Genomic DNA, 27,032 nt, shown 5'->3' on the forward strand with positions numbered 1-27,032 from the left:
AGAAGTTTAGTGCTTTATATCCTTTCCAGCCACCTCTTCTTTTCTTCCACTCAGTTAGAAATCATCCTTTTAGAAGGAACAGCAATTATGACAGGAGGCATGTACTGTGCACAGCCAGTTGTAACTATAATAAATCCTTTATTTCCAAGAGACCTATATTGAAAAATTAACTACATATGTCAATTAGAAAACTATTTTGAAGACTACTATTTTAAATGATACATTTACGAAAAAGCATTGATGGCATTTTCCCTTGATGTTTTAAAATCATCGTAACTGTAACGCTTGGCAAAAATTCTGCTGCAGTATCACTCCCTCTGAAATTGTATTTTTTTGCAATTCCGTCTGCCCTAAAACTGGAGGAAAGAGCTATTTTATATTTCTCTTCTTGTCTTGCAAAAGGAAATGAAAACATTTGGGATATTTCCTGATAACATATTGAATATAAAAGAATGGACATCCAAGGAAAGAAGAGTAGATACATGACTTTGCTATTATATATATTTAAAAAAAACAGTATTTTGATTCAACATTCATTTCCATAAACCATAGCGGTTCACTCTAGAATTATTTCATGAGTCAGACATAAGTCTTGTCCTAGCCCAATATTCAGGGTTACTCTCAACAAGCACATCCTGACTTTTGCTATTTTCTAAAGCATCTACTTGACACCCAATGAATCACCATCATAATAATATTATGTGTCCTAAATACATAAAGGAAGTAAATTTCAGTGATGCTTTTAACTTATATAATTAAAGATAAAACATTATTATGATTTTTAAAAAAGATTTTATCTATTTATTCATGAGAGACAGAGAGAGAGAGAGGCAGAGACATAGGCGGAGGGAGAAACAGGCTCCATGCAGGGAGCCCGATGTGGAACTCGATCCTAGGACTCCAGGATCATGCCCTGGGCTGAAGACAGATGCTCCACCGCTGAGCCACCCAGGCGTCCCAAGGATAAAAAATTATATCTGACCCATAGGCCATAATCACATATGTGATTTAGCAACTTTAAGTGAAACTTTGTATTTCTTAATGAATGTTTTGCCATGAAATGCATACGTTTGTTTTTCAGCTAAACTTATATCTGCCAAATGTGGTTAAATGCCTTTTTCAACCAGAGATTGTTTTCTTCCCCAAAATCACAGTGAGTAGATGCTGTGGCTTAAGTCAGTACAAAGGTGGACCTGTACAGAGAGTACAGGATCTTTCTATCTCAGGATGATCATTATAGACGTCTCTTTTGTTTATGCTGATTTATAGACTACAAGCTATTCATTAGGCTAGTGATTTTTTTAAAACAGTTTTGATGTTATTTTTATAAGCCACTGTCAACTAAGTATCAGTCAGAAGGAAAATAAGGTTTTTCTAAATTTTTGCATGGACTGGTGGATCATGGAATTATTTTTATTCATCTCACATTTCCCCAGACAGAGATAATAATACATTGTTCCTGGAGCACGGCTATCATTTGATATGAAACAGTGTGGACAATGACCATACAACTCTAAGTACTGATGAAAACTGGCTAAATAGCATAGTGGCCCGATAATTTTCCACAAGAGGCTAATGGTCCTGTGATACCTAACAACACAACGTATTCATACTTCTAAGAAAAACATGTTTTATTTCTCTAGCCATGTTCATAAGATATCTTGCCTGGTTTAAATGTAAGATTTCGATGCTTTTAACTATTTTCTGTAAAATGAAGATTTTCTATGCTGTCATGATATGTTTACAGGCTGTTCAAGGGAAATGGCTTCCCATGTTGGTTCAAACCAGTTTCATGTAAGAATTTCAGACAATTTTTAAAGACACTCTGATATTTGTCAACACATATGTATGAATAAATGTGTTTGATAAACTAACACCATGATGGGTAGATTGGTGAGTTAATAAAATGAAAAAAACTCACAACTTTATGTAACTATGTAAATAAACGAAAATAATTTCTTTAAAATAAAATTGTTTAATATAGAGTGTGTCAGAAGCACTATTTCATTTGTTGTTTTGTAATATCACCTGTGACAGCCATATGAAAACAACTTTGAGGATGCCAATACCACAGATGAATTAAGGAAAGAGTCCGAGGCGCTCTGGAGCATTTAATTTTCTATACAGAGCTATGAGCAAGCAGACAAATACTACTTGCTTTTGAATCAGAGGAGCAAGTGTCCTAAACCAATTCTTTTAAGGGCTTTGTTATAAAGTGGAAGTGTAAGGAAACCACTGTCACCTTGACTGGGTTCCAGAAGTAGGCATTTAGCCTTATCTTCTAGAAGCAGTCTCTATTTCGAGGTTGATTTTGAAGAACTATGACAAGCATGCTCTTCTGGGACAGTTCTTTGAGGGAAAGCTCTCCGCTTATAACCACTCCGTTTCAAAACAATCATGTCTTGAGGTTGGACCATATGTATGCATAACCTTCCTTGGAGAAGCTCAACTTTTCCCATATGTTGGTTTTTCTCAGAAAAAAAATATCTTGTGGGTTCCCATTAGGGAGGTAGCATTACTCAGCAAGTGGCGGTTCTGAACTCAAAAGTGAGAAGGCAGTGTGCCAACAGAGCAGAATGTGGTGGGTAGTTAAAAGTATTTCTGCATGCCTGTGTAGGAAAATGAATAGAATTTTCAAGGAAAAGTTGCAGTCACAGCCCAGGAGGATTAGGGCAATAGTTCAAAGCCACACCACGGGTCAGTCTCAGTCTCTGGGTGAGTGAGCGGAGGACCTGGTCCAGGACGTGCATACTCATGCCCTCAGCACTGAGGTCTGAGCAGAAATGCCATGTCTTAGACCCAGACACGCCCAGGAGAGCGCTGGGGTTCATAAATCAAACAGGCCACTATGTCAGAGAATTGGACTTGCAACACAGACACGCGGAGCCATTAGGTTATGGTGGAGCAGTGAGAAAATGTATAAACGTTTGTATCACCCCTGCCATCCCCTCCTTTTTTCTCTTCTGGGATTTCCTTCCTGCATTTCCAGCAAAATTTCGGTGGCCACTTCCTTGGCCCAGTAACGTTCGGGGTGCTGGGAAACTGACCTGGGTGAAGAGTAGGAAACACGTTAGACATACCTGAGTGGGTGGATTTAGCAAAGACCAAGTTTCTATCCTCTTCAAATGGCAACTGAGAAATGCAGTAATTTCCCTTCAGATATATAATTTAACATCGCTGCTGTTGGATGGTTTTATCATTTTCCTAAAGAAGACATATTTTCCGGATGTAAACTGTAATTACCATCCGGTTTTAAAGGTTTCAGCCTTCCACTATGAACATTTGGTGTGGACTATTTCTCAGGGGCCGCCCTCCCGCCTCGGGCCCCTGCCTCTTCGCCATCTATCTACTCACGCATCTACCAGCCACTCTAAGGGGCTCCTGACCACCCTCTGGTCGCTTGTGCTTCTTTGCAGTTGGGGCATCTCTTCCGCATCTGCACTCCCCTCCACCCCCAACCCCAGCGCTGGCGCAAGAATCACGCAGGGGTCCCCCGACTCCCGCGGGACCCCCCCGCCTACTTCCCTCTCGACCCTTCTACAGGGACTGCGTGGCCAGATACAACTGGTTTCCCGGGCGCTCCTCCTGGCTTCCTGTGGATGCGCCAACCCCGGGCTCCTGAGCCGGCAGCTCCTCTCTCCCGCGCCAAGTTCGCGTGGAGCTGGCGCTCTGCGGGTGCGCAGTTTCTGCTGTCGATCTGCCCCTCTGGCCTTCGTTCCTTCCTGCCCCATCTACCCACCGTTCATGAAATGGATGGAAAGACACACGGACACACGCGCGCGGGCACACACACACACACACACACACACCCTCTCCCGGCCACGTCGAGGACTCGCAGTTGCCTGGGATCCAGGAACCAAAAGCTCAGTGGAAGGAGTCTGGAGGTTGGGTCTGGTCCCGGGGAGCCCTGCTGGCCTCCGGGGTCGCCTCACGGTCCCTCTGCCACGTGACGGGCAGGAGCCCCCCCCCCCGCCCCCGGCCCCCAGCGGCCACCGTGGGGGGCAGGCGGCCCGGGCGCGGGCACCGCCACCCGCACGCACGCCCCCAGGCGGGGGCCCGCGCCGCAGCAGCAGGTGCCGGGGGTGGAGGCCAGGCCGGGAGCCCCGCGGCGGCCGCAGCCCGGCGCCAGCGCTCTCGCGTCGGCGCTCACGGGCCTGTCCTCTCTCCTCGGCCTTCGGAGGTGATCCCAGGCTCCGCGGCGCCCCGCCTCTCGGCCGCCGGCCTCCTTAGTTCTGCCGAGCCCCCAACCGAGCCCCAGGCCGCGCTCCGGAGCGGGGGGTTTGCGGGGGGCCGGGACCGCGGAGGCGGTGGCGGGGGGGGTGTCTCCGGCTTCGGGGCCGCGGGGTCCGGGTGGCGCGGCCAGTCCGCAGCGGCCGGGGAGGGCGCCGGGGCCGGGGCCGGGGCTGGGGCGGGGGGTGGGGGGGGAGGAGGTGCTGCGGCAGCGGCCGGGAGGGCCTCCCCCTCAGTCCCGCCGCTCCGGCCCTCCGCCGGCCGCCCGCTGTTTCCCGTTCCTTCCTATTCATTTATTCGCATTTTACGAGCCGGGGCTGTTCCGGGGCTGTTTCCCCAGCAACTCTTCCCCCCCCCCGCCCCCGAGTTAAGCGCGCTGTGCGCGCGCGCCTGTGCCTGTAGAGGTGGGGCAGGAGGGGTTCTGGGCTTGCCTCGCGGGTTCTAAATGCCGTGGGGAGGAGGAAGGCGACTTCGCAGAAGCAGTTTGCTGGGGGCGACCTCCGCATCCGGCCAGGCCACTGACCGCGAAACTTTTGCTGCTGCCTTTGCCTGCGGCGCGCCCCGGCCTCGGCTCCAGCCCGAGAGCGCGGCCCACGGCAGAGCCCGCCCCCCGCCGCCCCCCGCCCCCGCCCCCGCCCCCACCGAGCCCCGAGGAGAGGGAAAACCCGCTTCCTCTAGACAGAGCAATCTGTGGGGTACAGATCGACCGCAATCTCCAAGCCTCAAAAAGTGAAAACTGAGCCCCAAAGGGGGTTGTCACGCGATGGCCCCTCCCCCTCGCCCGCCGAGTACCGGGCGTAGGGATCCGGCTGGGGATTTGCCTGCTCCGCTCGGGCCCCCTCAGCCCGCGCCGGCCGAGTGACGGATCCCAGCCTGGTCCTCACCCCCCTCCCCTCCCCTCCCCCCGGGATCCGAGCGGGTGTGATGTCCTTGCAGCCGCCGCCGCCGCCCCATTCCGCCGCGCACCAGCCCCGGGGGCGCCGGCCGCGCCGCGCCGCCCAGCTTCGCCCCGGCCCCGGGCTTCCCGGAGGGTCGCGCAGCCCACGGCTATGACTCAGGCGCCCACCTGGTAACTCTGCCGTCTTCCCGCTCCTTCCTCCTCCCTCCTCCCCCCTCCCCCCTCCCCGCCCCCTCGGCCACCCCGGTTCCCCTCCGCCACCCTCACGCCTCCTCCCAGACGCCCACCCACCCGCTCCTCTTTCCGCAAGATCGCAGAGGTGGCGCGGAGCCCGCGAGCCGATGACGGACCCCTTCCCCCTGTCTTCAATGCCTCAGCGGGAGATCCCCAAGGGCTGGCGAGAGGAGGGCTGCGGCCGGACGTCCTCCCGGAGACGCTGCTCCGACCTGCTGCTCGTGGTGTATGAAACTGGGGACTGAGCGCGCCCCAGCCGCCGCCGCCGCCGCCGCCGCCGCCCGCCCCGTCGCCGCCGTCGGACTGGACTGGCCCCCGCCTCGCCGCGCCCGCCGCCCGGCCCCGGCCCCGGCCCCGGCCCCGGCCCCGGCCCCGGCCCGGCCCCGGCGCCCCAGGGCTCGCCCCGCGCCCGCCGCCGCCCGCGCGCCGGCTGCCCGCGCGTCCTCCTGACAGCTGCGGCGGCGGCGATGATGCAAAGGAGGAGGGTGATGCCGCCGGCGGTGCCGATGGTGGCGCCCGGCGCCCGGGTGTGATGCGAGCGTCATGGTGGGGATGCTGGCTTCGCGGCGGTGAGAGAGCGAGCGACAGCGACAGCGACAGCGACAGCGAGCCAGGGGCGGAGGACGCCGGGATTCGGATCTTGCTGCTGTGTGGGCTCGGCTCTCTCCCCCCTCCCTCTCCCCCCTTAATTCGGTTGTGGGTTCGCACATTTACGATCCCCCCGACTCCGTCCTCTCCCCACCACTGCAAGTCTTCCCGTCTCTAAATGGAATTCGTGGAGCGCGGAGCCTCTGGTGTAACGAACAGACATGATCTATGGACGCAGTTTGTTGCACAGTGAGTACCTTTCCCGCCGCGCGGGCCCCGCGCCGTCCCTCCTCCTCCCCCCTCCTCCCGCGTGGCCGAACGCGCAGGGAGCAGCCTCGCCGCCGCCGCCGCCGCCCGGGCCGGCGCCCGTAAACTTTCTGGGTTGCCGCGCGGTCGCGGGAGGCGCGGGGGCGGCGCAGGACCGCGTCCTCCGTGCGCCCGACGGCCTGGGGCGGGGGCGAGCACGTGCGGGAGCGGCGGCGAGGGGGCCCGGGCGCGGGCGGCAGGCGCGGGCGGCAGGGGCGGGCGCGCGGGCTGAGTCCTCCCGCGGGGCCTCCCGAGCGCCGCCGGCCCGGGGTTCACCCCAGGAGGGACTCTCGGGCGCCTGCGGGAGGACGAGCGCCCGCGCCCGCGCCCGCGCCCGCGCCGGGGGCCCCGAGACCTCGGGTGTCGCGCCGCGGGGTGCGTGGGGGCGCGTGCGGCGGGGCGGAAAATGGCCTCGGAAGGCTGCAAAGTCAAAGGCAGCGCGAGGCAACGAGTGCTGGAGATTTCACGTTAAAAAGCTAGGATTCCAGCGTGAGTCCTGTGCCACGCGGCTCAAAGTCCGGCTTTGTGGATGCGCTCGTCGTAGTACGTGTTTCCGCGTGTGATTCCATCAAAACAGGAAAAGCAGAGTAAAGACAGCACCGCGCGTACGTCCCCGTACTGACGGCCGTGTACCTGTGTGCTCGTGTGTGTCTAGAACCATGGCAAGTTAAAATAAGATTTTATTTTATTGATTATTATTATTATCATTATTATTATTATTATTATTATTATTTGCCTGTTTAAACCACCGCCACGGCCAGTGTTGTGATCTACAAGCAGATGAGCAGGCAGGAGTACAGATACGGGAACTGATCCACTTTCTCAGACATCGATAGAAAGGCCCGCATTCTTTTCTTGGAAGAATCTGAAAACAAACGCGTAAGCTCCTGCCGAGAGCTTCAGCTTGGGAAATCCTTGTGAATTATACCTTCCCTTTCCCAAATTAATTTTGAGGGGAAATAGGATTACCCACCTAGTGGAATCTAGAGCTTTTAGGGAACCAAACAAATAACAAGGACAGAGTAAGAGAGGAAAAAACTAGTAATTCTGAAGACTGGCTTGTTTTATTACTTTTCTAGTTTCAGGCTCTATAAAAATGTTGAGTGAATCAAGATGTGAAAGTAAAACAGAGAAGTTCCGGTTGCGGGGGGCTTTGCAGACTTACTCTTGTTGCAGATCATCTCTTTGGTAACTGAAAAACTGGCTCAGTAAAATCCTCAGAGAAATCACCTTTCTTACAGTAAGAGTCTATTTCTGGGTAATACTAAATATTAAGTCGAAGTTAAGGTTAGGAGGAATTAATTTCATAGCTTAGGAAGTGGTTACTTGGTGGTATAGTACCTTTTTGTAAGAAACATTTTTATAATGCTGCTTAATGCCTCCAACCCACATTTATGTTTTTCTCCTGTTCCCCTCCCCCCACCGGCCTTAAAGATTTGCCTAAGTACTTATTTTCTCAGATACAACACCACCTTAGGTCAGTCATGGAGTCCTTCCACATCCTTTGTCCTTACAGCCTTTCAGCTGGTTCACTCTTCCTTCAGAGGCCCTAGCAAAGCCATTCCCCAAGGGCAGTTTAGAAAAAATACGGGTCCTGAAGTCCTACTCTAATGTGACAAGACTAGATTACAGTATTGCCTCTGAAGTCTTGAGGTACACATATGCAGTTTTTGAGTCTCATCCATCCTTAACTTGCATTACTTCCTGGAGGGATTCCGAAATTTTCCTGATTTGTGCATTTCTAACCAGTTTTGGCATATTCTGAGTTAACGTGGAACAGTTAACAGTAATACAGTTAATCTGCTTTGATATTATTTGATCCTTATGTTGTTATAGAATGTGATCATTTCAGTGTGTATTGATTGATATGACCTCTTTCTAATTTTTCTTTTCTGTTTCAGTTGTAGCAAGTTTAATCATCTTCCATTTGTCTGGGGCAACCAAGAAAGGAACAGGTGTGTTTCTTTGGGAAAATGCAGTGGAAGACCTCTAATTATTTACCTTTTCCTGTGTTCCCTGTATTCTTAATATTCCAGAATATCTGCACATTTTATAGTGTGTATAACTGATTGATTTTGACTAAGACAACATTTGAAAATTAATTTGCTAATGGATATTATAAGAATGTCCTCTCTATTTTTAGTCCTAGAGAAAACTGGATGATGGTTTCTGTTTTTATTTTTTACAGAAAAGCAAACCACCTCGGAAACTCAGAAGTCAGTGCAGTGTGGAACTTGGACAAAACATGCAGAGGGAGGTATCTTTACCTCTCCCAACTACCCCAGCAAGTACCCCCCTGACCGAGAGTGCATCTACATCATAGAAGGTAAGGGGGATAGAGCCAGGGCTGGGGAGAGCTCCAAGCCAAACCTGGCCACCTCTATGCTTTAGACGGAGAGTATTGCCTACGGACGTTACAAAAATTGGTTTTGGAGACCGTGCAGAGAAATATCTCTTAATGAATCAATAACTGTAAAATTTGGGATCAAGCTAATTATTGAAATTATTAGTAATGAGATATGAATAAGTACATTCTGGCAAATAAAAGCTAATCGATAACAGTTGATTTTGCAGTTGATTTAATTGATTTAGAATTCTAAATTAATGGAATGGATGCAGAGTTGGCATAATATTACCTAATGTATAACGATTTTAGAAACTAGTATTTTTTGGGTGACAGTAGAAAAACCTATATATTCGTTATTTTTTCCCTTAATAATATCAAGAACAAAAATACATCTTAATGTCAAAAATAAATCTATAGTCATGTTTCCAAACAATCTGAATGATAGCTGCCTTAATTTGTGCTAACAAGTGACATTATCATACTTCAGTGCCAAAGTCAGGATTCCAAATTATGATGCTTCTTTTCATCATTTTCTTTCCTAACTCAAAAGATAAATAGTGCTGAAAAAGAGATTCATTTGCCTTTGAACATTTCCAATTTCCATTACCCTTGCGGACACCACTCGATTAAGTACAGCTTTCTAAAATGAATGATCATTTCATCTAGTGATGAAGATTTCAATATTGTTTAAGTGTTAATACCTAATAGCCCCAAACCTGCAACCCTTCTTCATCCCTCCACCCACTCAGGCAGAGACAGATTGAGCCATCTTAATGAAAAAGACAGTGTATGCTCAGTATTTATACCTAAATGAGGGGCAAGTTCATTTGGTAGATCTTTGAAAGACAAATGCTCTCTGTTTTACTGATTCCAAGAATTCTTATCTAGAAATGATTCTTTTTCCTTTCTGTGACTTTTAAGTTAAAGATACTACCTCTCTCTTTTTTTGTGCTTGAGGGTGAACTTTTACTAAAGACACCCTGCGCTAAAAGCAGAAGGAAAAAGAAGCTTCTTTCATAAAAGGATAAAACTGAGAAATCTCAGCTCTGGCAGTTTTATTCCTCATGTGATTGATAGAAAAGGAAATTGAAATATGGAAATTCTGGCTTATACTTAGTGGTTCTTTTTACCAAGTTAATATTCCTTATCTATTATATGCATATGTGTGCGCGTGTATTATATATACATATATATATATAAAATATATATAACTCTGAAAGAACTTAGCATGTATTAGAACATTTAATCGTAGGAAGTAGGGTTTTTTTGTTGTTCTCATTTTATAGACCGAGAAATAGGCACAGAGAGGTTAAATGTCTTGCTTAAATTCACATAATTTGTGTTTTGAAGCAATGGTATTTTAGAACTTTGAATTATTAAAAAGAATAAAATCAATTAGTTCTCTCATTTAAAGGATTAATTCAGAAGCAAATCTTTGCAAATTAATTGTGCTTTCGTGTTTATAGTTATTTAGAATTAAAAAGCATCACCAGCATTTTATTTTAATATTTATGCACATATTTACATTCTTTCGTAGTTATGTCAAGGCCAAAACTTAAAGTTGTGAAGTCAATAGAATCTCCTGTTACTATTAATCATACGTCTACACTCTTTTTGAAGTACTTCCTACCAGCCACTGTTTTTTTCTTTTTCTTTTTTTTTTATTATTTTATTCATTTGAGAGAGAGAGAGCATGAGAAAGAGCTGAGAGCACAAGTGGGGAGGGAGGATAGAGGCAGAGGGAAAGAGAGAAGCGGACTCTCCAATGAGCAGGATGTCTGACATGGGCTTCCATCCCAGGACCCTGAGACCATGACCTGAGTGAGCCAAAGGCAGATGCCTGACCGACTGAGTCACCCAGGTGCCCCTAGCCACTGTTTCATCCAAACATTTATTTAACAAATATTTATTGAACAACTACTAAGAAACCAGCACTCTTCTAGGTACAGTTTAGAGAGTCTTTAACAAAACAACCATGGAACTTGCCTGGGGAACTTATAATATGGTCTGAGGACCATGCCCCTTTCGTAAACAATCTAAAGGGAACCCAAATCAGCAGTATTTGGAGCAGAGAGGAGAGGAGCCTATCAGGAGGAGGAGATACTTCTGCTTAGTTTTGAAGAACTTCTGAGAGGTAATTCTCTATACAGAATGGCCTGTGCAAAAGTTTGAGATACGGTGTGATCAGGACCCATGTGTAGAAGAGGAACAAATAAGGAGGCTCATGAAGTCGACAGTCTCAGATAAAGGAAAACTTGGTTTTCTATCTACTCCAGCCATGGCAGTTTGAGCTTTGTATGATAGACAGCAGCGTGACATGGAAATAATTTAGGTGGAGAGATAATGTGTTGATATTTTGGACTGAAGCAAGAGATGTAAGCAGAAGCTTTTGTGAAAGACCATGTAAATCACAGAGAAAGCCTGAACTACACAAGTGGCGTTGGCTGTGTGTGGTGTCAAAGGAAGAAGTGAGAGGTCTTTGGGAAACTGAGTCACGAGTGATGGAATGTGGGGAGGAAAGGGAGGAAATCTCAAGACTATTCCAAAGTTTTTGGCTTGATGTATAGTTGGAATTGCTATGCCAGGTAAAGAACATGGGTGGAGAAAAAGGGTTTACAGGAAAAAATAATGAATTCCATTTTGGTGTTTATGGAGATGTCCCGTAAAGAAATAGGATACATGAGTCTTTAGCTGACGGGAGAGCTCTAGGCTAAAAATAGATATTTATAAGTCATAAATATGGATTGTTGTTGAGACTCTTGGTATGAATAAAATGATGCAGAGAGAATAGTTGGAGCACTATGTTTTAAATCTTTCAAAAAATACAGATGCTTGGGTCTGTCCCCAAGAAGTCTGGTTGAATCGGTCTTTGATGGAGCTGTGGGCCTCATATATTATAATAGCTCTCCATTGGAATTCCAGTGGCACCCAGAGCACTGTTCTAGAAGGAGCGGAAAGATGACATAGGATAGGTTTCTGAAAAACAACAGGTAAGGGTTGGGAGCATAAGGAGAAGGGTAGCAGGGACTGTGCAGGACAAACCTACAAGATGGACTGGAGGTCAGGTGAAAGATGACCTAGCATATAGTGCAGGTAACATTTCAGGAGGAAGGGAGTAGTTAAAGTACCAGTTATCACAGCAAAGAGAGATGAGGAAAAAGCAAACACATCTATTGCAGGAAGCCTTTGAGAGGCTGATGGTAACCTTAGGATTTGTGCACTCATTGCCCTCATGGGGGCAGAGGCTGGCTCACAGATGATGGAGTTGTGGGGGGTGGATATTGGTGGACCGAAGGTAGAAAGACAAATTCTCTTTGTCCTTTCTTCTTTCTGGGGGCATATTGTCATGTTTCATTCTGAAAAGAGTAGCCTATTCGATAGAAAAAGGTAAATGTAAAATACAAGAAAGGTCTAAGTCATCGGTCAAGTTTCTTGAGGGCAGATAGATTCTGAGGAATGAGGGTGGAGTCCTAGTCCCAGAAATAAAGATCCCTTTCATGGATTTCAGCTTGTCCACAAATAGGAGGCAATATCTGGTACCTCTGTGCACTATTCAGGTGAAAGTACTCAGACGTTCCAGTGTGTCCAAAGACATGTTAGGAGGGGTTAAGACCTCTCAAAAAGGAACCTCAGATTTAGATACAAGATGACTTAGAGAAAATGTAGAAGCGCAAGGCAGCTGTGCATTAGTGATTGGAAAGAGAGGAAAATGTAAGTGTAGGGAGCTAAACTTAGTTTCCAGGGACTCGCATACACTATCATCACTTTTTTAAAAAAATATTTTTTTTATTTATTCATGAGACACACAGAAAGACTCAGAGACATAGGCAGAGGGAGAAGCAGGCTCCTTGCAGGGACCCTGATGTCGGATTTGATCCCAGGACCCCAGGATCACGACCTGAGCCAGAGGCAGACACTCAACCACTGAGCCAGGCATCCCTATAATCACTTATTTTTAATTACAACAACTCTATGACATGCTTATTTTTAAAACGTTATTTTACTGCCTTCTAAAATTCAGTTAGTGGAATTTCATGTATGAGTGTGTGTAGCTCAATGTGCTGGACCAAAGAAAGATGGACTGTCCACATTAAGTGTAGGCCTACCCAAAGCCATGATGATAGTAAGTGTTGTGAAGGAATGTTGAGAGGTTTCTTCATCCATGTTGGACAGAAGTTAAGCAACAGTGAAAATAAAGATATACATAAATGAGCTCATGTTTGATGGCCCTGCATTTCTTTTCTTAATAAGGAAAAATAGATTGATATTATTGCTTAATAGAGATTTAAGTAAATTAGCAAAGGTTGCCCTCATTGCTTTACTATTCCCTAAGCCATACATTATTTACATCTAAAAAAAAACATTCTTCATTCTGAAATTGTTTGTTTTCCTCTAAAACTTATCATACTGGCTTGCCAAAGAGGAGATAACCAACCAGGCACAGTCTATAAGATTGTAATACATATAAACAATCTGCTTAACGCTAATAATAGGTCCACTTTCTTAAGCCTTTGCCTTTTTGTTATGGGACTAATAACCTCAAGGGGAAAAACATGGTTTTCCAAATAATTTCTTAGGATACTTTCCAATTTGCAGATGTTTAAAAAAATCATTGAAACATCATCAAATCTACCATTATGGTAATAGTACATTTGTTGACCTCTGTGAATATACAGTAGTGGTTGGTAAAACCATTCCTGTTTTTTTTTTTCTTTCTTTTCTTTCTTTCTTTCTTTCTTTCTTTCTTTCTTTCTTTCTTTCTTTCTTTCTTTCTTTCTTTCTTTCTTTCTTTCTTTTTGTAAGAGTAATAAATATCTCTTCTCAATGTCCAAAGAGTCATAAACATTTTTTAGAGATTAAAAATAATTCCTAAAAAAATAATAATAATTCCTAAAATAGTCTTGTCACATTCATTGACCTTTAATCGAATGAGCTCCGATTATTCTATAATTCTCTAAATTTCAAGTCATCATGTATCTCAATTCTCTATAAATTTTTGATATCCATGCATGCAAGGCTTTAATTTTAAAGCAATCAAGGATGATATTCAGTACATATTTAAGAACTGGTGTGGTGTGGATAGCAGTCATTCAGAATGATTACTGACCACATGGGGAGCAGACCCTGCTGTGCCAGTTTGTAACTTGCAAGTTTCTGGAGGGTGTTGGTCCCTGAAGAGGGCCACATGGCCAGGAAGCACTCAAAGGACTCAAGGCAACAGCTGTTTACTAACTAGGATAAATGTGTGCAGATATTTCGACAACTGTTATGGCTATTCTGGGGTATCCTGGCTGAAGATCAGTCTGGAGTGCCAGGATTTTGAGCTTTTTTGGACATGGCAAAGGAAGAATGCAAGGGAACTAGCAAATGCATCCATGTGGAGGTTTCTAGAGCTGCTGGCCCTATGAGGCTCTTCCTGACTCTTTAGAGAGCTATAAAAAACATTTATGAAGATAAGCTCATTTACTATTCATCCAACAGAGATTTTTTTTTGGAGAAATCCTCAATGACAAGTACTGTACTAAATGCTGAAATAAGGTGAATAGATTTTGTCTTTAGTGAGCAGATTTAGAGGAGTGGTTCTTTTAAGCAAGATTTTCCTGCATAAAGAGGAGTTAGCAAATTGAAGATAGATACTTCAGAAAGTGGAAAAATACATGAGAGCCTGAAAGAACCTGTTGCCTTAGAAAACACAGTGTGTCTGAAGTGGCCTGAGTTTGGGCTGTGTGTGGAGTGGAGAGACCCTGGAAGTATGAGTTGTAGGATACCCATAAAGCTCCTGCAATGTCAAGTGCATTGATCATTTTCCTGTAGCTGATAGAGAGTTGCTGAATAAGTTGAAACCTGAGGGTAACATGGTAAGATTTGTGTGCTAGAAGAAGTATTCTTAATGCCCTTGGATATGCATTTGGGTCTAACCAAGACGTTTGACTGAGACTATTTGAATGTTTGGATAACTCTGTGCTGAACAATTCCTAAGTGGTTTTTTTTTTAATATTATTCATGAGAGAGACAGAGAGAAAGGCAGAGATACAGGCAGAGGGAGAAGCAGGCTCCCTGCAGAGAGCCTGATGCAGGACTCAATCCCAGGACCTCGGGATTATGACTTGAGCCAAAGGCAGATGCTCAACCACTGAGCCACCCACCTACCCAAAAGCCACCCATTAAGTGGTTTTTGATCTTAAAACTGGATACTTAAGAAGATATGGGAAAGGTGACAAAAAGACGTCTACTTTCTAAACCTGATGTTAGTGGTCTTTTACAAAAATACTGTGATTTATTAGGAATGTGTTAGACATCGAAATGGTCATTTTATGTCCAAATAATCTTGTGTGCAACATCATGAGTTTTAAGGAGCATCCCTAAGACATTCTTACAGAAATGTTATCCCTTAGAATGCTAAGTGTTAGAAACTTGCTTTGCACTTCCATGCATGTCATGCTCAAAGTTTGATAGATGTACAGATGAAATCTGAAGTAGAATTACAAAAATCTAACTAAAGAGTAAAAAATGGCCTTCTAGATAGAATCTTTCCTTTTTTCAGCTGCCCCAAGACAGTGCATTGAACTTTACTTTGATGAAAAGTACTCTATTGAACCGTCTTGGGAGTGCAAATTTGATCATATTGAAGTTCGAGATGGACCTTTCGGATTTTCTCCAATAATTGGACGTTTTTGTGGACAACAAAATCCACCTGTAATAAAATCCAGTGGAAGATTTCTATGGATTAAATTTTTTGCTGATGGAGAGCTGGAATCTATGGGATTTTCAGCTCGATACAATTTCACACCTGGTAAGTGAGGGTTTGGTTTTTTTCTTATATTTTTTTCTTCCTTAGTTGTCTGTCTTTGTAGTACAAGAACTTTTGTAAGACAACTTCATATTTTTTCAAAGAATTTTCTAGCTCTTTTTAAAATCACATATACAGTACTTTCTCTTTTCGTTTTATAAATTCTGAATGGAAAAGAAAGTTTCCTTAAAATTTAGTCTCCACTAGAGGTGAAGTGTAGTGATTCAGGGGTCGGCATGATCGTCAGGAGCACAGTTAATTAAATGGACTTCCATTATGCTGAAATGTGTAATTTGAGAGGCAGCCTGTAATAAAGAAACTAATTACAGCATACATTGAATCCCTATAAACTTGAAAAGGCAATTGTAGTATTGTAAAATGTATCCATCAAAATAATCTTTGGAGAATTTGAATGAAAAATTCTTTTGTTCTGAAAATTATAATTTTTAAAGCAAATGGTTCTTAGTATAAAGCAGTATAATTCCTTTTTAGAAATGCAAATTCCTAAGAGTTCTGATAAAAGCAAAACTGAGACCCATAGTGGCCAAATACTCATTTACAAGGTCTGCAGAAATTATGTGTCATTATACAATTATGCGTTCTATGTCAATTTTCCTTTTAACCTGCTAATATCAAAAAAGAGTCTGTGATGTTGACTGGCTCACTTGATGAGTTGTCATTTATTACAATAAAAATTGGTTATCACATTTTTGAATTGCAACATCAGGCTGAAGCGATTTGAGATTTGATGAAGTCATTTTTTTTAGTGGAAAGATGACTCAACTTACATAAAACGTGTTATTTATATGTAATTGCATATTTTTCCAGGTTGTATAAATTGTTTTACTAAGGTTATAACAGGCAATACATGAAATTGGAATATACGTAAAATTTGTTGAAGTTTCTATTCCATGTTACTGAGGTAGCAGTATAAGAGCAGGGCTCAGATGCTCGGATAAAGCACTGAAATTTTTTAAATAATTAATATAAGATTAAAGATTAATGATTCATTATGATATCATGGTTTATGTTAAGTAAATCATATATTAATGGTACCATATGTGCTAACCTTAAACATTAGGAATGTTTTCATTGTATCACTAAGAGACATCGTGGTCTTAATTATGCTTTGTTAATATTGGATTGTTCACAGAAAGCATGGGTATTTCATATTGGCGATCAAACTAACTTGACGTGTTCTGAAAAGTTGCAAACATTGGGATTCCTTTATTAGTGCTAGAGTTATAAATGGAAATATTTTTTTTTTTTCTTAACTGATACTTTCGGGTATAACCAGGACCCAGAGATAGTTCTAGGCTTTTTTATAAATTCTGTTTTCATCCTGGGATTGGAGATCATGGGAATAATGTCTAGGATTTTGTATAAAATTATAGGGTCAACCCTATCAAATAAGGAATGCGGTTCACATTTCTAGCTTTAACGGAGAGAACATAAGTGTTGGAGCTCAGTCGGCTCTCCCAGGGTTTTAAAAAGCCACTCTGTTCCCTGTGCGATGTTCTCTGGGCCGTGTTCCTTTCGAGCCACTTTATCTGTATATAAAAGGAGACTTTATTGCCATTAACTAGTGAATCAGACGGAAACGTGAGGAAATGATTTCCATGAAATTGAGGATGAGTGATGGAGCCAGGCTTCTGTTTCCACTTAGATAAACTAGAGTAAGTACATGGAGAGGCACACACTTGGCTTATGAAGGGACAGTAGGACCATAAAAGGGAGACTTGTAAAACTTCCATGACTGCAGACATTGACGTTCCGTGGCCCATGGCCATTGCCTGAGTGGCACAATCATCTACAGCTCATTCCAGAAAGAGGCAGTATTGAGGAAGCCAATTAGTTAATGAAAGAGGAAGGGGGGTGGGGATGAAGTCATAATTTAGACAGCATTTAAGGACTAGGGAGTCAGGCTTCAGTTTAATTTGGGCTTAATTTTGATTTGGTTGTATGCTTCAAGCGGTGGTTTGGGGAAATTGAAAAGGTAGAGTTCCTGAAGTCAGCCTCATGATTTAAGCCATAAAGCACTGCTGAAATCACCAGGGCATCCCTGTGGACCGGGTATTGGAGGGGGAGACCCTGGCCACCAGGTTACTTCAAGAGCTGGACCCCACTGTGGCTGGTTTTGGAACAGATCTGGCCTCAGTCCTGACTTTCTTATTTCTTGCTTGCTGTAAACTGTGGACATAGTCCTTCATGGTCTGTGCCTCAGTATTTTAATTTATAAAATAGGGATGCTATTGACCACCACATAGGATTAATCGAAGATTGATGGCTTGCCAACCAATGCTTATTTGTGGATTTTTCACTTCCTAGGAGATCTCAACTATTGGTTGCTATTATTTTTATTTATTTGATCATGTGTTCTTTAAGAGCAAAGGGGCCTCGTTAATAGTTTATTGGGAGAATGAGTGTCCCAGAGCTTTTAGATTATAACTGCTCTTCCTCTGATTTGGGGGGCAGATGTGTAAAACTCATACCTGTAAGATGTCACTTTTCCCTGTTAGTTTGTTTAAATGGGTCTAGGCCTCCATGCGAGGGTTGTAATTATTTGTGATGGCAGCCATAAAATATGTCTGAGCAGAAATATCAGTGGGAAGGCCAGGTGATCTTTCTTATGTTTGTGAGCTTACTCCCATCTGGAATCTGGATCTTAGTCTCAGAAACTTGAAGTCAGCTTACTGAGAATATACCCACTTTTAGGAATGAATCACGTCAACCAAGCTAAAAAGCCTGAACATGCATGTAGACATGTACACATTGATACACACACACATACACATGTACACACGTGTAAACCTACATGCATTCTCAATAAGAATTCTTAGAATCACACAGCTCAGTTTTTCTTGTAAGCAAACATACATACATGGATATCAGGTTTATAATAAGATTATGTAGTGAGTGGCAATCCAAATAGTAAAACTTAATTACATAAATGCCTGTTGAGTAGCACCCAGCTAAGGTACATGATGATTCATCTCCATAGCGTGGATCATTTTTTCAAGGGTGCTCTGCATCTCAGACTGCCATGGTATCAATTCTCTGTACAGCCTCTGCTTTCATCCTGTCTGACCGGGACACTAATTTGGGTCAACTCTTGTCTCAAAATTTGTTTCTATTTCTTAATACCTGAGTCTCTTTGACTTTTCTTCCTACACAACGTCAAAAAAAAGCCAGCCTTTTCCTTTGAGCTCCTGTGTTCCTAGTAGCCATACTTCTGGACTGGTGGTGGATGGGAGCTAGCTAACTGGAGGTCATCTGTGAATATGCCGGGTAGGAGGGCAGAGCCAGAGAAGATGCCATTGAAGCACTCTTGAAGGGGTAGTTCCTGTTTCTCCGGATACATTGGACTAGTCCTCACTTTTTATTTCATGGATTATGGTTATCTTTGGATACTGTGTCAGTTCCCTGGCCCACAAAGTGCTGATGAGTCACCTAGGGTTATAGTGGAGCATGCATAAGGATTGTGAGGTTGAGCAGCAGTCAGAGAAAAATCAGCTGGGTGTAACCCTGCAATCTGCAGAGACAAAGGACAAGGGTGGGGCCTGGAAGGACTAAGGGACCCTGAGCCCTCATGGGAGGCTCCAGGGTGATGTCTGTAAGGGAACCTCTTCCTGTTTCCTGTGTAAACAGACTTGTGTTGCTGGGTCTCCTCACCAATGCACTTCCAATTCTGAGAAGAGGAATGAGTTAGAATCCCTGAAAATGGTAAAAATTACATGATGGAAAATTTGGGAGCCTACACATAATTTAATGAGAAGAGGTATAAAAATACTCATTGTGATAAAATTATATTGTTTTCTCATCTTCATAAGACAATTTTCTTTATCTTAAAGAAAGATTTAAATCAAGTGTATTGCAGAAAGATGAATAATGATTAGCCTAGCTAGGTAGGGGGTAGAGGAGAATAAGGATGAGTTGAAGGGATATAGATGGAGATGGTGAAGATTTATTAGCATTTATTAATAATGCTTTCATATTTTTAAAGGATGCTACATTTTTGGTACTACTTATGTAAATATCAAAGAAGAGAAATACTATAGTCGATAATCTTTAGATGAATTTTTGGAGCAGAGGGATACCATTCATCCATTTTTTTTTAACTCAAATTGAGAATGCTTTTCAAGTAGAAAAGGATTCTCCCTTCCAGCCAGCTGCCTACATACCTCAATTTTCTTTACCACTGGAAAATATAAATGAAGGAGAAAACGTGTAACATCTGGTGTATCCCCCAGTCCAGTAGCGTTACGAGAAGCTTTATTCAATATTAAGGAAGAAAAACATCTAGGATGCTCTACTCTTGGGGAAATTAATCTTTTCAATCTCTTTATGAACAAGTATCTTTTGTTAGCCTTGTACTTTTCATCTTAGCAGAGACATTTTCTGCTAATCATAGATATATAACGTAATGTTTATGAACTCTCCCTCTTTTGATGATTTTTTTTTTCTGAACGAGTTTTGTGAAACAATGTGTTATATACCCTATTGGAGAAATTTAACTCAAGGATTTTGCCTCAACATACCAAACAGGTGAGGTATTAATGTGCAAGTGAGTGGAGTTGTTAAATATATTGAGATTATTAGAATACTTTGTACTTAAACAGCACCTTTCATCTGAGAGCTCAAAGTGCTTTAGGAACATTCTGCCCAATTCCTAGTTTCCTGTTAGACTCCAAGCTGATTGACATCAAAGGCAGTGGAAGGGATATACTGCAGTGATTGAAATTGAGTGTTCTAAAAAGATTTCTATGCATATTAAATGAAATATATTATTTAGGTAAAATATCATCATGGACTCGATGCTATTTTAATTATCTAGCATAGTGCTTTTCTTCTTTGCCTCTGAAATGTGAAAGTATGTGCGAGTATCAACCATATTGAAAGCTCTTACATTTTCGCTTCTACATAATCAGAGTTGTGATATATGCTCTGGTGAGAGAGGGGAAAGAATGCATACATGTATCTATATCATTTTTTTTCAACAACTGAATTTTAATTTGAACTTTGCTCTAAAAGATGAAAGAATAAAAGGTTTTAAAGGCTGAAGTTGGAGGAAGGACTTTGTCTAATTACTTGTTTTTTCACATAGAAATAAAAGATTAAGTACATTGAGACAGATGGCATTGTGTCGTCTTTCTATTATCTTTACGCTGTAGATCCAAATAGTCTAACTTCAGCCCAGCAAAAGCTGTCAAAAAGAAAATGTGTGATACAAAATCACGTTTCCTCTTCTTTTTTTTTTTTACTGAGGTACAATTGACATGTAATATTGCATTATTTTCAGATGTATAACAATAATTTGATATTTGTGTACATTGGGAAATGCTTACAAGAAGTCTTGTTTCTCCATCACCACATAAGGTTTTACATGCAATACATTATTATTGGCTGTGGTCACCGTGCCATACATTACATCCCCACGACTCATCTGTTTATGACTTGGAGATTGTACCTCTTGATCTGCTTCTCCAGTTTCACCAACCCTCCAAATTCCCTCCCATCTGGCAACCACTAACCCGTTCTTTGCATCTCTGAGTTGAGTTTTGTTTTGTTTGTACATTTGGTTTGTTCTTTGGATTCCATACGTAAGTAAACTCATACAGTATTTGACTTTCTAAGTCTGATTTACTTCAAATAGTGGTGTAGTGCCTTTAGGGTTCGTCATTGTTGTCGCAGATGGTAAGATTTCATTCTTTATATGGCTGAGTAGTATTCCAGTGTGTGTGTGTGTCTATCAGGGAATTCATTGTCTTTGTACGTATGTGTATATATTATCTTCTTTAACCGCTCATTCGTTGATGGACATTTGAGTTGTTTCCACATCTTGCCTGTTGTAAGCAAGGCTGCAATGAACATAGAGTTCATTGTGTATGTTTTTCAATTAGTGCGTTTGTTTTCTTTGAATAAATACCCAGAGGTGGAATTGCTGGATCATATGATAGCTGTATTTTTAGTTTTTTAAGAAACCTCCATATTGTTTTCCACAGTGGCTGCACCAAGTTATAGTGCACCAATAGTGCACAAGGGGTCCCTTTTCTTTTTTTTAAGGGGTCCCTTTTCGATGCGTTCTTGCCAACAGTTGTTATTTCTTGTCTTTTTGACAAGATCTATTCTTGGAGATATGAGATGATGTCTTACTGTGGTTTTGATTTGCATTTACCTCTGACGATGGGACGTTGAACATCTTTTCATGTGCCTGTTGGTCATTAGTATGTCTTCTTTGGAAAAAATGTCTATTCAGATCCTCTGCCGTTTAAAAAATTAGGTTGTTTTTTGTTATTGAGTTGTATGATTTCTTTAAATATTTGGGTTATATCAGAAATATATCATCAGAAATGTGATTTGAAAATGTCTTCTCCCATTCCATAGCTTGCCTTTTTGTTTTGTTGATGGTTTGTTTTACTGTGCAGTAGCTTTTTAGTGTGATATAATTCCATTTGTTTATTTTTCCATGTGTTACCATTACCTTTAGAGTCAGAGCCAAAAAAGTATTGCCAAGAATGATGTCAAGGGGCTTACTACCTATGTTTTATTCTAGGAAGTTGTGTGATTTCTGGTCATATATTCAAATCTTTAATCCATTTTGAATTAATTTTTGTGTCTAGTGTAAGATAGTGGGCCAGTTGCATTCTTTTCTGTGTGACTCTCCAGTTTTCCCAACACCATTTATTGAAGACACTGCCTTTTCCCCATTGTATGTTCTTGCCTCTGCTATAAATTAATTGACTGTATATGTGTGAGTTTATTTCTGGGCTCTCTGTTCTTCTGTTAATCTCTGTGTCTGTTTTTATGCCAATACTATGCTGTTTTGATTACTCTTTCTTTGTAATGTAGTCTGAAATTAAGCACAGCAATGCCTTAATCATTGTTCTTATTCTTAATATTGCTTTGGATATTTGGGACCTTTTGTGGTTCATATAGATTTTTGGATTATTTGTTTTATTTCTCTGAAAAATGCCAATGAGATTTTGGTATGGAATGCATTGAGTCTATAGGTTACCTTGGATATTATGGATATTTTAACAATATAAATTATTCCAATCCATGAGCACAGAATATCTTTACATTTATTTGTATCTTCTTCAATTTCTTTCATCAATGTCTTGTAGTTTTCAGTGTACAGGACTTTCACCTCCTTGGATGAATTAATTCCTAGGGTTTTTATTGAAGCAATTGTAAATGAGGTTGTTTTCTTAATTTAAGAATTTTCTTGATCCTTAACTATCCTAATTGATAGTTTTTTTTGTTAGTATATAGAAATACAACAGAATTTTGTTATTGATTTGGATTCATTTAATAGTTCTAACAGTTTTTTTGTGGAGTCTTTAGCATTTTCTGTATGTAGAATTACGTTGTCCTCCAGTAGTGACAGTTTCACTTCTTCCTTTCTAATTTGGATGCCTTTTATTTCTTTTTCTTGATCCGGCTAAGACTTCCAACATTATGTTGAATAAAAATGGCAAGAGTGGGCATTCTTGTCTTGTTCCTAATCTTAGAGGAAAAGCTTTTGGCTTTCACCATTAAGTATGATGTTAGCTGTGGGTTTGTTATAGATGTCCTTTATTATGTTGATTTACATTCCCTCTATACCTGCTTTGTTGAGTTTTTATCGTGAGTGTTGAGTTTTGTCAAATGCTTTTTCTGCATCTATATTTGAGTTGATCATGTAATTTTTATCCTTCATTTTGTTAATGTGGTATATTATGTGAATAAATTTGTCGACATTGAACTATCCTTACATACCTTGAATAAATCCCAGTTGATCCTGGTGTATGTATATTAATCATTTTTACTGAATTCAGTTCGCTAATATTTTGTTGAGGATTTTTGCCTCTCTGTTCATCAAGGGTAATGGCCTTTTCTTTTCTTTTCTTTTCTTTTCTTTTCTTTTCTTTCTTTCTTTCTTTCTTTCTTTCTTTCTTTCTTTCTTTCTCTCTCTCTCTCTCTCTCTCTCTTTCTTTCTTTCTTTCTTTCTTTTCTCTCGTTTTGTGATGTTCTTGTCTGATTTTGGTTTCAGGGTAATGCTGACCCCATAAAATGGGTTTGTAAGTATTTCCTCCTTTTCAATTTTTTCGACAAGTTTTAGAATGATAACTATTAAAATTTTCTTTGAATGTTTGGTAGAATTCACTGTGAAGCCATCTGATCTTGTATTTTTCTTTTTGAGACGGTTTTGATTATTTATTCTATCTCCCTGCTAGCAAATGGTCTATACAGATTTTCTACTTCATGATTCAGTCTTGGAAGACTGTATGTTTCTAGGAATTTATCCATTTCTTCTAGGTCATCCAATTTGTTGGTGTATGATTGTTCATGGTAGCTTCTTATGATCTTTTGTATTCCTTTGGTCACTTGTAACCTCTCTTTCATTTCACATTTTATTTATTTAAGTCCTCACTCCTTTTCCTTTGTGGGTGTAGCTATAAGTTTATCAGTTTTGTTTATCTTTTCAAAAAAAAAAACCCAGCTCTTTGAAGCCATTTACCTTTCTTCTTGTCTTTTTAGTCTTTATTTCATTCTTTTCACTCTGATTTTATTGTTTCTTGCAGTCTACTAACTTTGGGCTTTATTTGTTTCTCTTTTCCTAGTTCCATGGGTGTAAAGTTAGATTATTTATTTGAGTTTTTCTCTTGTTTCTTGAGATAGGCCTGTGAGCTCTTAGAACTACTTTTGCTGCATCCCGTTGATTTTGGTATGTTGTATTTTCATTTGTCTCAAGGTATTTTTAATTTCTTTTTTAATGTATTCATTGATTAATTAGTTGGTCAGCAGAATGTTGTTTAATCACCACATATTTGTGATTTTCCCAGTTTCCTTTTTTGTCATTGATTTTCAGTTTCACACATTTTTGGTCAGAAAAGATGCTTGACATGTTTTTAATCTTCTTAAATTTATTGAGACTAGTTTTGTAGTTCCTCTCTCTTTTTTCTCTTGCTTTCTTCAGTTGTAGTTTGATGTCTTTCTTTGGTGTTATGTTTAGATTCCACTCTTAGTATCTTTGGTGTATCTACAGGTTTTTGCCTTGTAGGTACCATGAAACTTATCAGTTCACATATACTAGTCTATTATAAGTTGATAAAAAATATTTTTATAAAGATTTTACTTATGTACTTTAGAGTGAGAGTGTGAGCAGAGAGGAGCAGAGGAGGAGGGGGATGGAGATAATCTCCTGCAGACTCCCTGCTGAGCACAGAGCCCTGTGTGGGATTTGATCCCACAACCCTGAGATGGTGATCTGAGCCAAAATCAAGAGTCGGTTATTTAACCAACTGAGCCATCCAGGCATCCGGCAAGTTAAGTTTGAATGCATTCTAAAACTGTATGTATATACCTTTCATTATGTTTTATGTTTTTGATGTCCGCTTTTACACCTTTTTATTTTGTGTATCCCTTAATTAATTGTTTTAGTTATGGTTATTTTTATTTTTGCTACTTTTGTCTTTTAACCTTCATGCTAGCTTTTATAAATAGTTAATCCACTATCTTTATTATGTATTTCCTTTTACCAATGAGATTTTTACTTTCATATGCTTTCTTGCTACCAATCAATGCTATTTCTTTTCAGCTTAGAGTAGTTCTCATGATGTATAGCTCATACATCATACTTAATGGTGAAAAGCCAAAAGCTTTACCTCTAAGATTAGGAACAAGACAAGAATGCCCACTCTTGCCATTTCTTATAAGGCCAATTTAATGGTGGTGAACTCTTTTAGTTTTTAAGAAAAACTTAACTCTCCTTCAATTAAGAATGATAACCTTGCTGGATGGAATATTCATCGTTAAAAACATTTTTTGCTTTCAATACTTTGAAAACATCATGACACTGTCGTCTGGTCTTCAGAGTTTCTGCTGAAAAATCTGCTGGTGGTTTCCTGGACATTCTCTTTTTTTCTTTTTCTTTTTTTTTTTTTTTAAGATTTTATTTATTTATTCATGAGCGACACAGAGAGAGAGAGAGAGAGGCAGAGACACAGGCAGAGGGAGAAGCAGGCTCCATGCAGGGAGCCCAATGTGGGACTCGATCCCGGGTTTCCAAGATCATGCCCTGGGCTGCAGGCTGCGCCAAACTGCTGTGCCACTGGGGCTGCCCTGGACTTTCTCTTATATGTAACAATTTTTTTCTTTTTTTTTTTTTAAGATTTTATTTATTTATTTGAGAGAGAACGATCACGAGCAGGGGGAAGGGTAGAGGGAGAAGCAGACTCCCAGCTGAGCAGGAAATCCGATGCAGGACTCGATCCCAAAACCCTGGGATCATAACCTAAGCTGAAGACAGGCACTTAACTGACTGAGCCACCCAGGTGCCCAAATGTTGTTTTTTTCTTGCTGCTTTTAAGATTCTTTCTTATCTTTAACTCTTGGCATTTAACTATAATGTGTTATGCTGTAGGTCTGTTTGGGATTATCTTATTTGGAATTCTCTAGGATTCCTGGACGTGGATGTTTGTTTCTTACAACCCTTTGCGTCTCTGTATGTAAGCCCCATTGGTTTTTAAAGCCAAAATTTTTTTAAAGATTTTATTTATTTATTCATGAGAGGCATAAAGAGAAGGAGAAGGGCAGAGACATAGGCAGTGGGAAAAGCAGGCTCCCCACAAGGAGCTCAATGTGGGACTCTATCCCAGACTGTGGGATCACACCCTGAGCCAAAGGCAGATGCTCAACCACTGAGCCACCCAGGCATCCCAACCCAAAATTTTTGAAGACTCATCACTCCAGTGCAGGTCTCATGAGTTAGAATGCCTGATGTAGGGCTCAGACTTCTTGTTCCTCAGTAATATATTCTGTATGTGTGAGATTCTTCCCACTTCACCTGCTTGGCAAAATCGTGTCTCTGCTTCTTCTCACCTCTTAATATCCTTTGTTGTAGAGGAGCTATTTGGATAGTTTTCTGGTCTTTTTCAGAGAAGATTGTTCTATATCTAACGGTGGAATTGATGTATCCATGGGGTAGTTGAGTTCAGGGTCTTCATATGCTACCATCTTGAACCCCCTCTCACATTTCTTTTGGGGGCTTAGTTTTTAAGAAATAAAATAAAAAATTTGAGAGTCATAGCAGGAACAAAATTATGAGTGTGTAATGGACACTGACATATTCATGTGAGGGCAGTTTTGTATATTCCTTACTTTCATCCACCCAGCCTGTGACTTAGTTCATCTGATCTATACAATACAGGACTTAGGGGGAGAGATGAGGAATAGAGAGACAAAATGCTATTTGGTCTTGGTGGGTGTTCAGGAGAGAAGTTGAGAGTGGGAGAGAGGATTTCCAGGATTAGCTGCCATCTGTGCAGAGAATACTGAAGGCAGTAACAAAGGAGAAGGAAGATTTTTAAGAAGTTTCCTGTACAGAAAGAATGCCTTCTTCAACTTGTTTCCTGGAGAGGCAGAGAAAAGTGTTTTTAGTTGTTTATATTTATTTAGTGGTTAATTGCTGGCACATGAGATTGATTACAGTACATTTGGGACTCGACCACATGGAGACTCAGGCATATTTCTGTTGTAGATGTGTATTTTCTTTAGATCTGAAAGAGAGCTTGGAGTTCACCTCATTCAGCCTTTTCATTTTAAAGATGAAGATTCCAAAGGTCTAGATAAAATCTGCTGCCCAGGTTTATGACTCT

At 41.7% G+C, this 27,032-nt stretch overlaps 2 protein-coding genes across 10 annotated transcripts in view; one reads left to right on the forward strand and one right to left on the reverse strand.

The window, feature by feature from the left end:
• Positions 1-1,392: 1,392 nt before the first annotated feature.
• Positions 1,393-6,173, reverse strand: LOC144296294 (uncharacterized). The gene is made up of 3 exons (XM_077869431.1): positions 6,105-6,173; positions 5,420-6,046; positions 1,393-3,047 (listed from the first exon to the last, which is right to left on the reverse strand). The coding sequence occupies exons 1-3, from the start codon at positions 6,171-6,173 to the stop codon at positions 2,895-2,897; spliced, it is 849 nt and encodes a 282-aa protein (XP_077725557.1). The 3' UTR covers positions 1,393-2,894.
• NETO1 (neuropilin and tolloid like 1) overlaps positions 5,771-27,032 on the forward strand; it is a 128,334-nt gene continuing 107,072 nt past the window's right edge. For 7 of the 9 annotated variants that reach the window (XR_013370873.1, XM_077882468.1, XM_077882335.1 and 4 more), the window contains exons 1-4: positions 5,783-6,199; positions 8,158-8,211; positions 8,445-8,582; positions 15,148-15,396. Coding sequence is in view for 7 of the 9 variants with exons in the window: in XM_077882468.1 (XP_077738594.1) it covers positions 6,172-6,199; positions 8,158-8,211; positions 8,445-8,582; positions 15,148-15,396 (469 nt within the window). In the remaining 2 variants the exon portion in view is untranslated. Of the gene's footprint in view, positions 6,200-8,157; positions 8,212-8,444; positions 8,583-15,147; positions 15,397-27,032 lie in introns of all 9 variants that reach the window. The other 2 variants (XR_013371087.1, XM_077882518.1) reach the window with 2 other exon arrangements.

Source organism: Canis aureus, chromosome 1 (genome assembly GCF_053574225.1).
Source record: "Canis aureus isolate CA01 chromosome 1, VMU_Caureus_v.1.0, whole genome shotgun sequence".
NCBI lineage: Eukaryota > Metazoa > Chordata > Mammalia > Carnivora > Canidae > Canis > Canis aureus.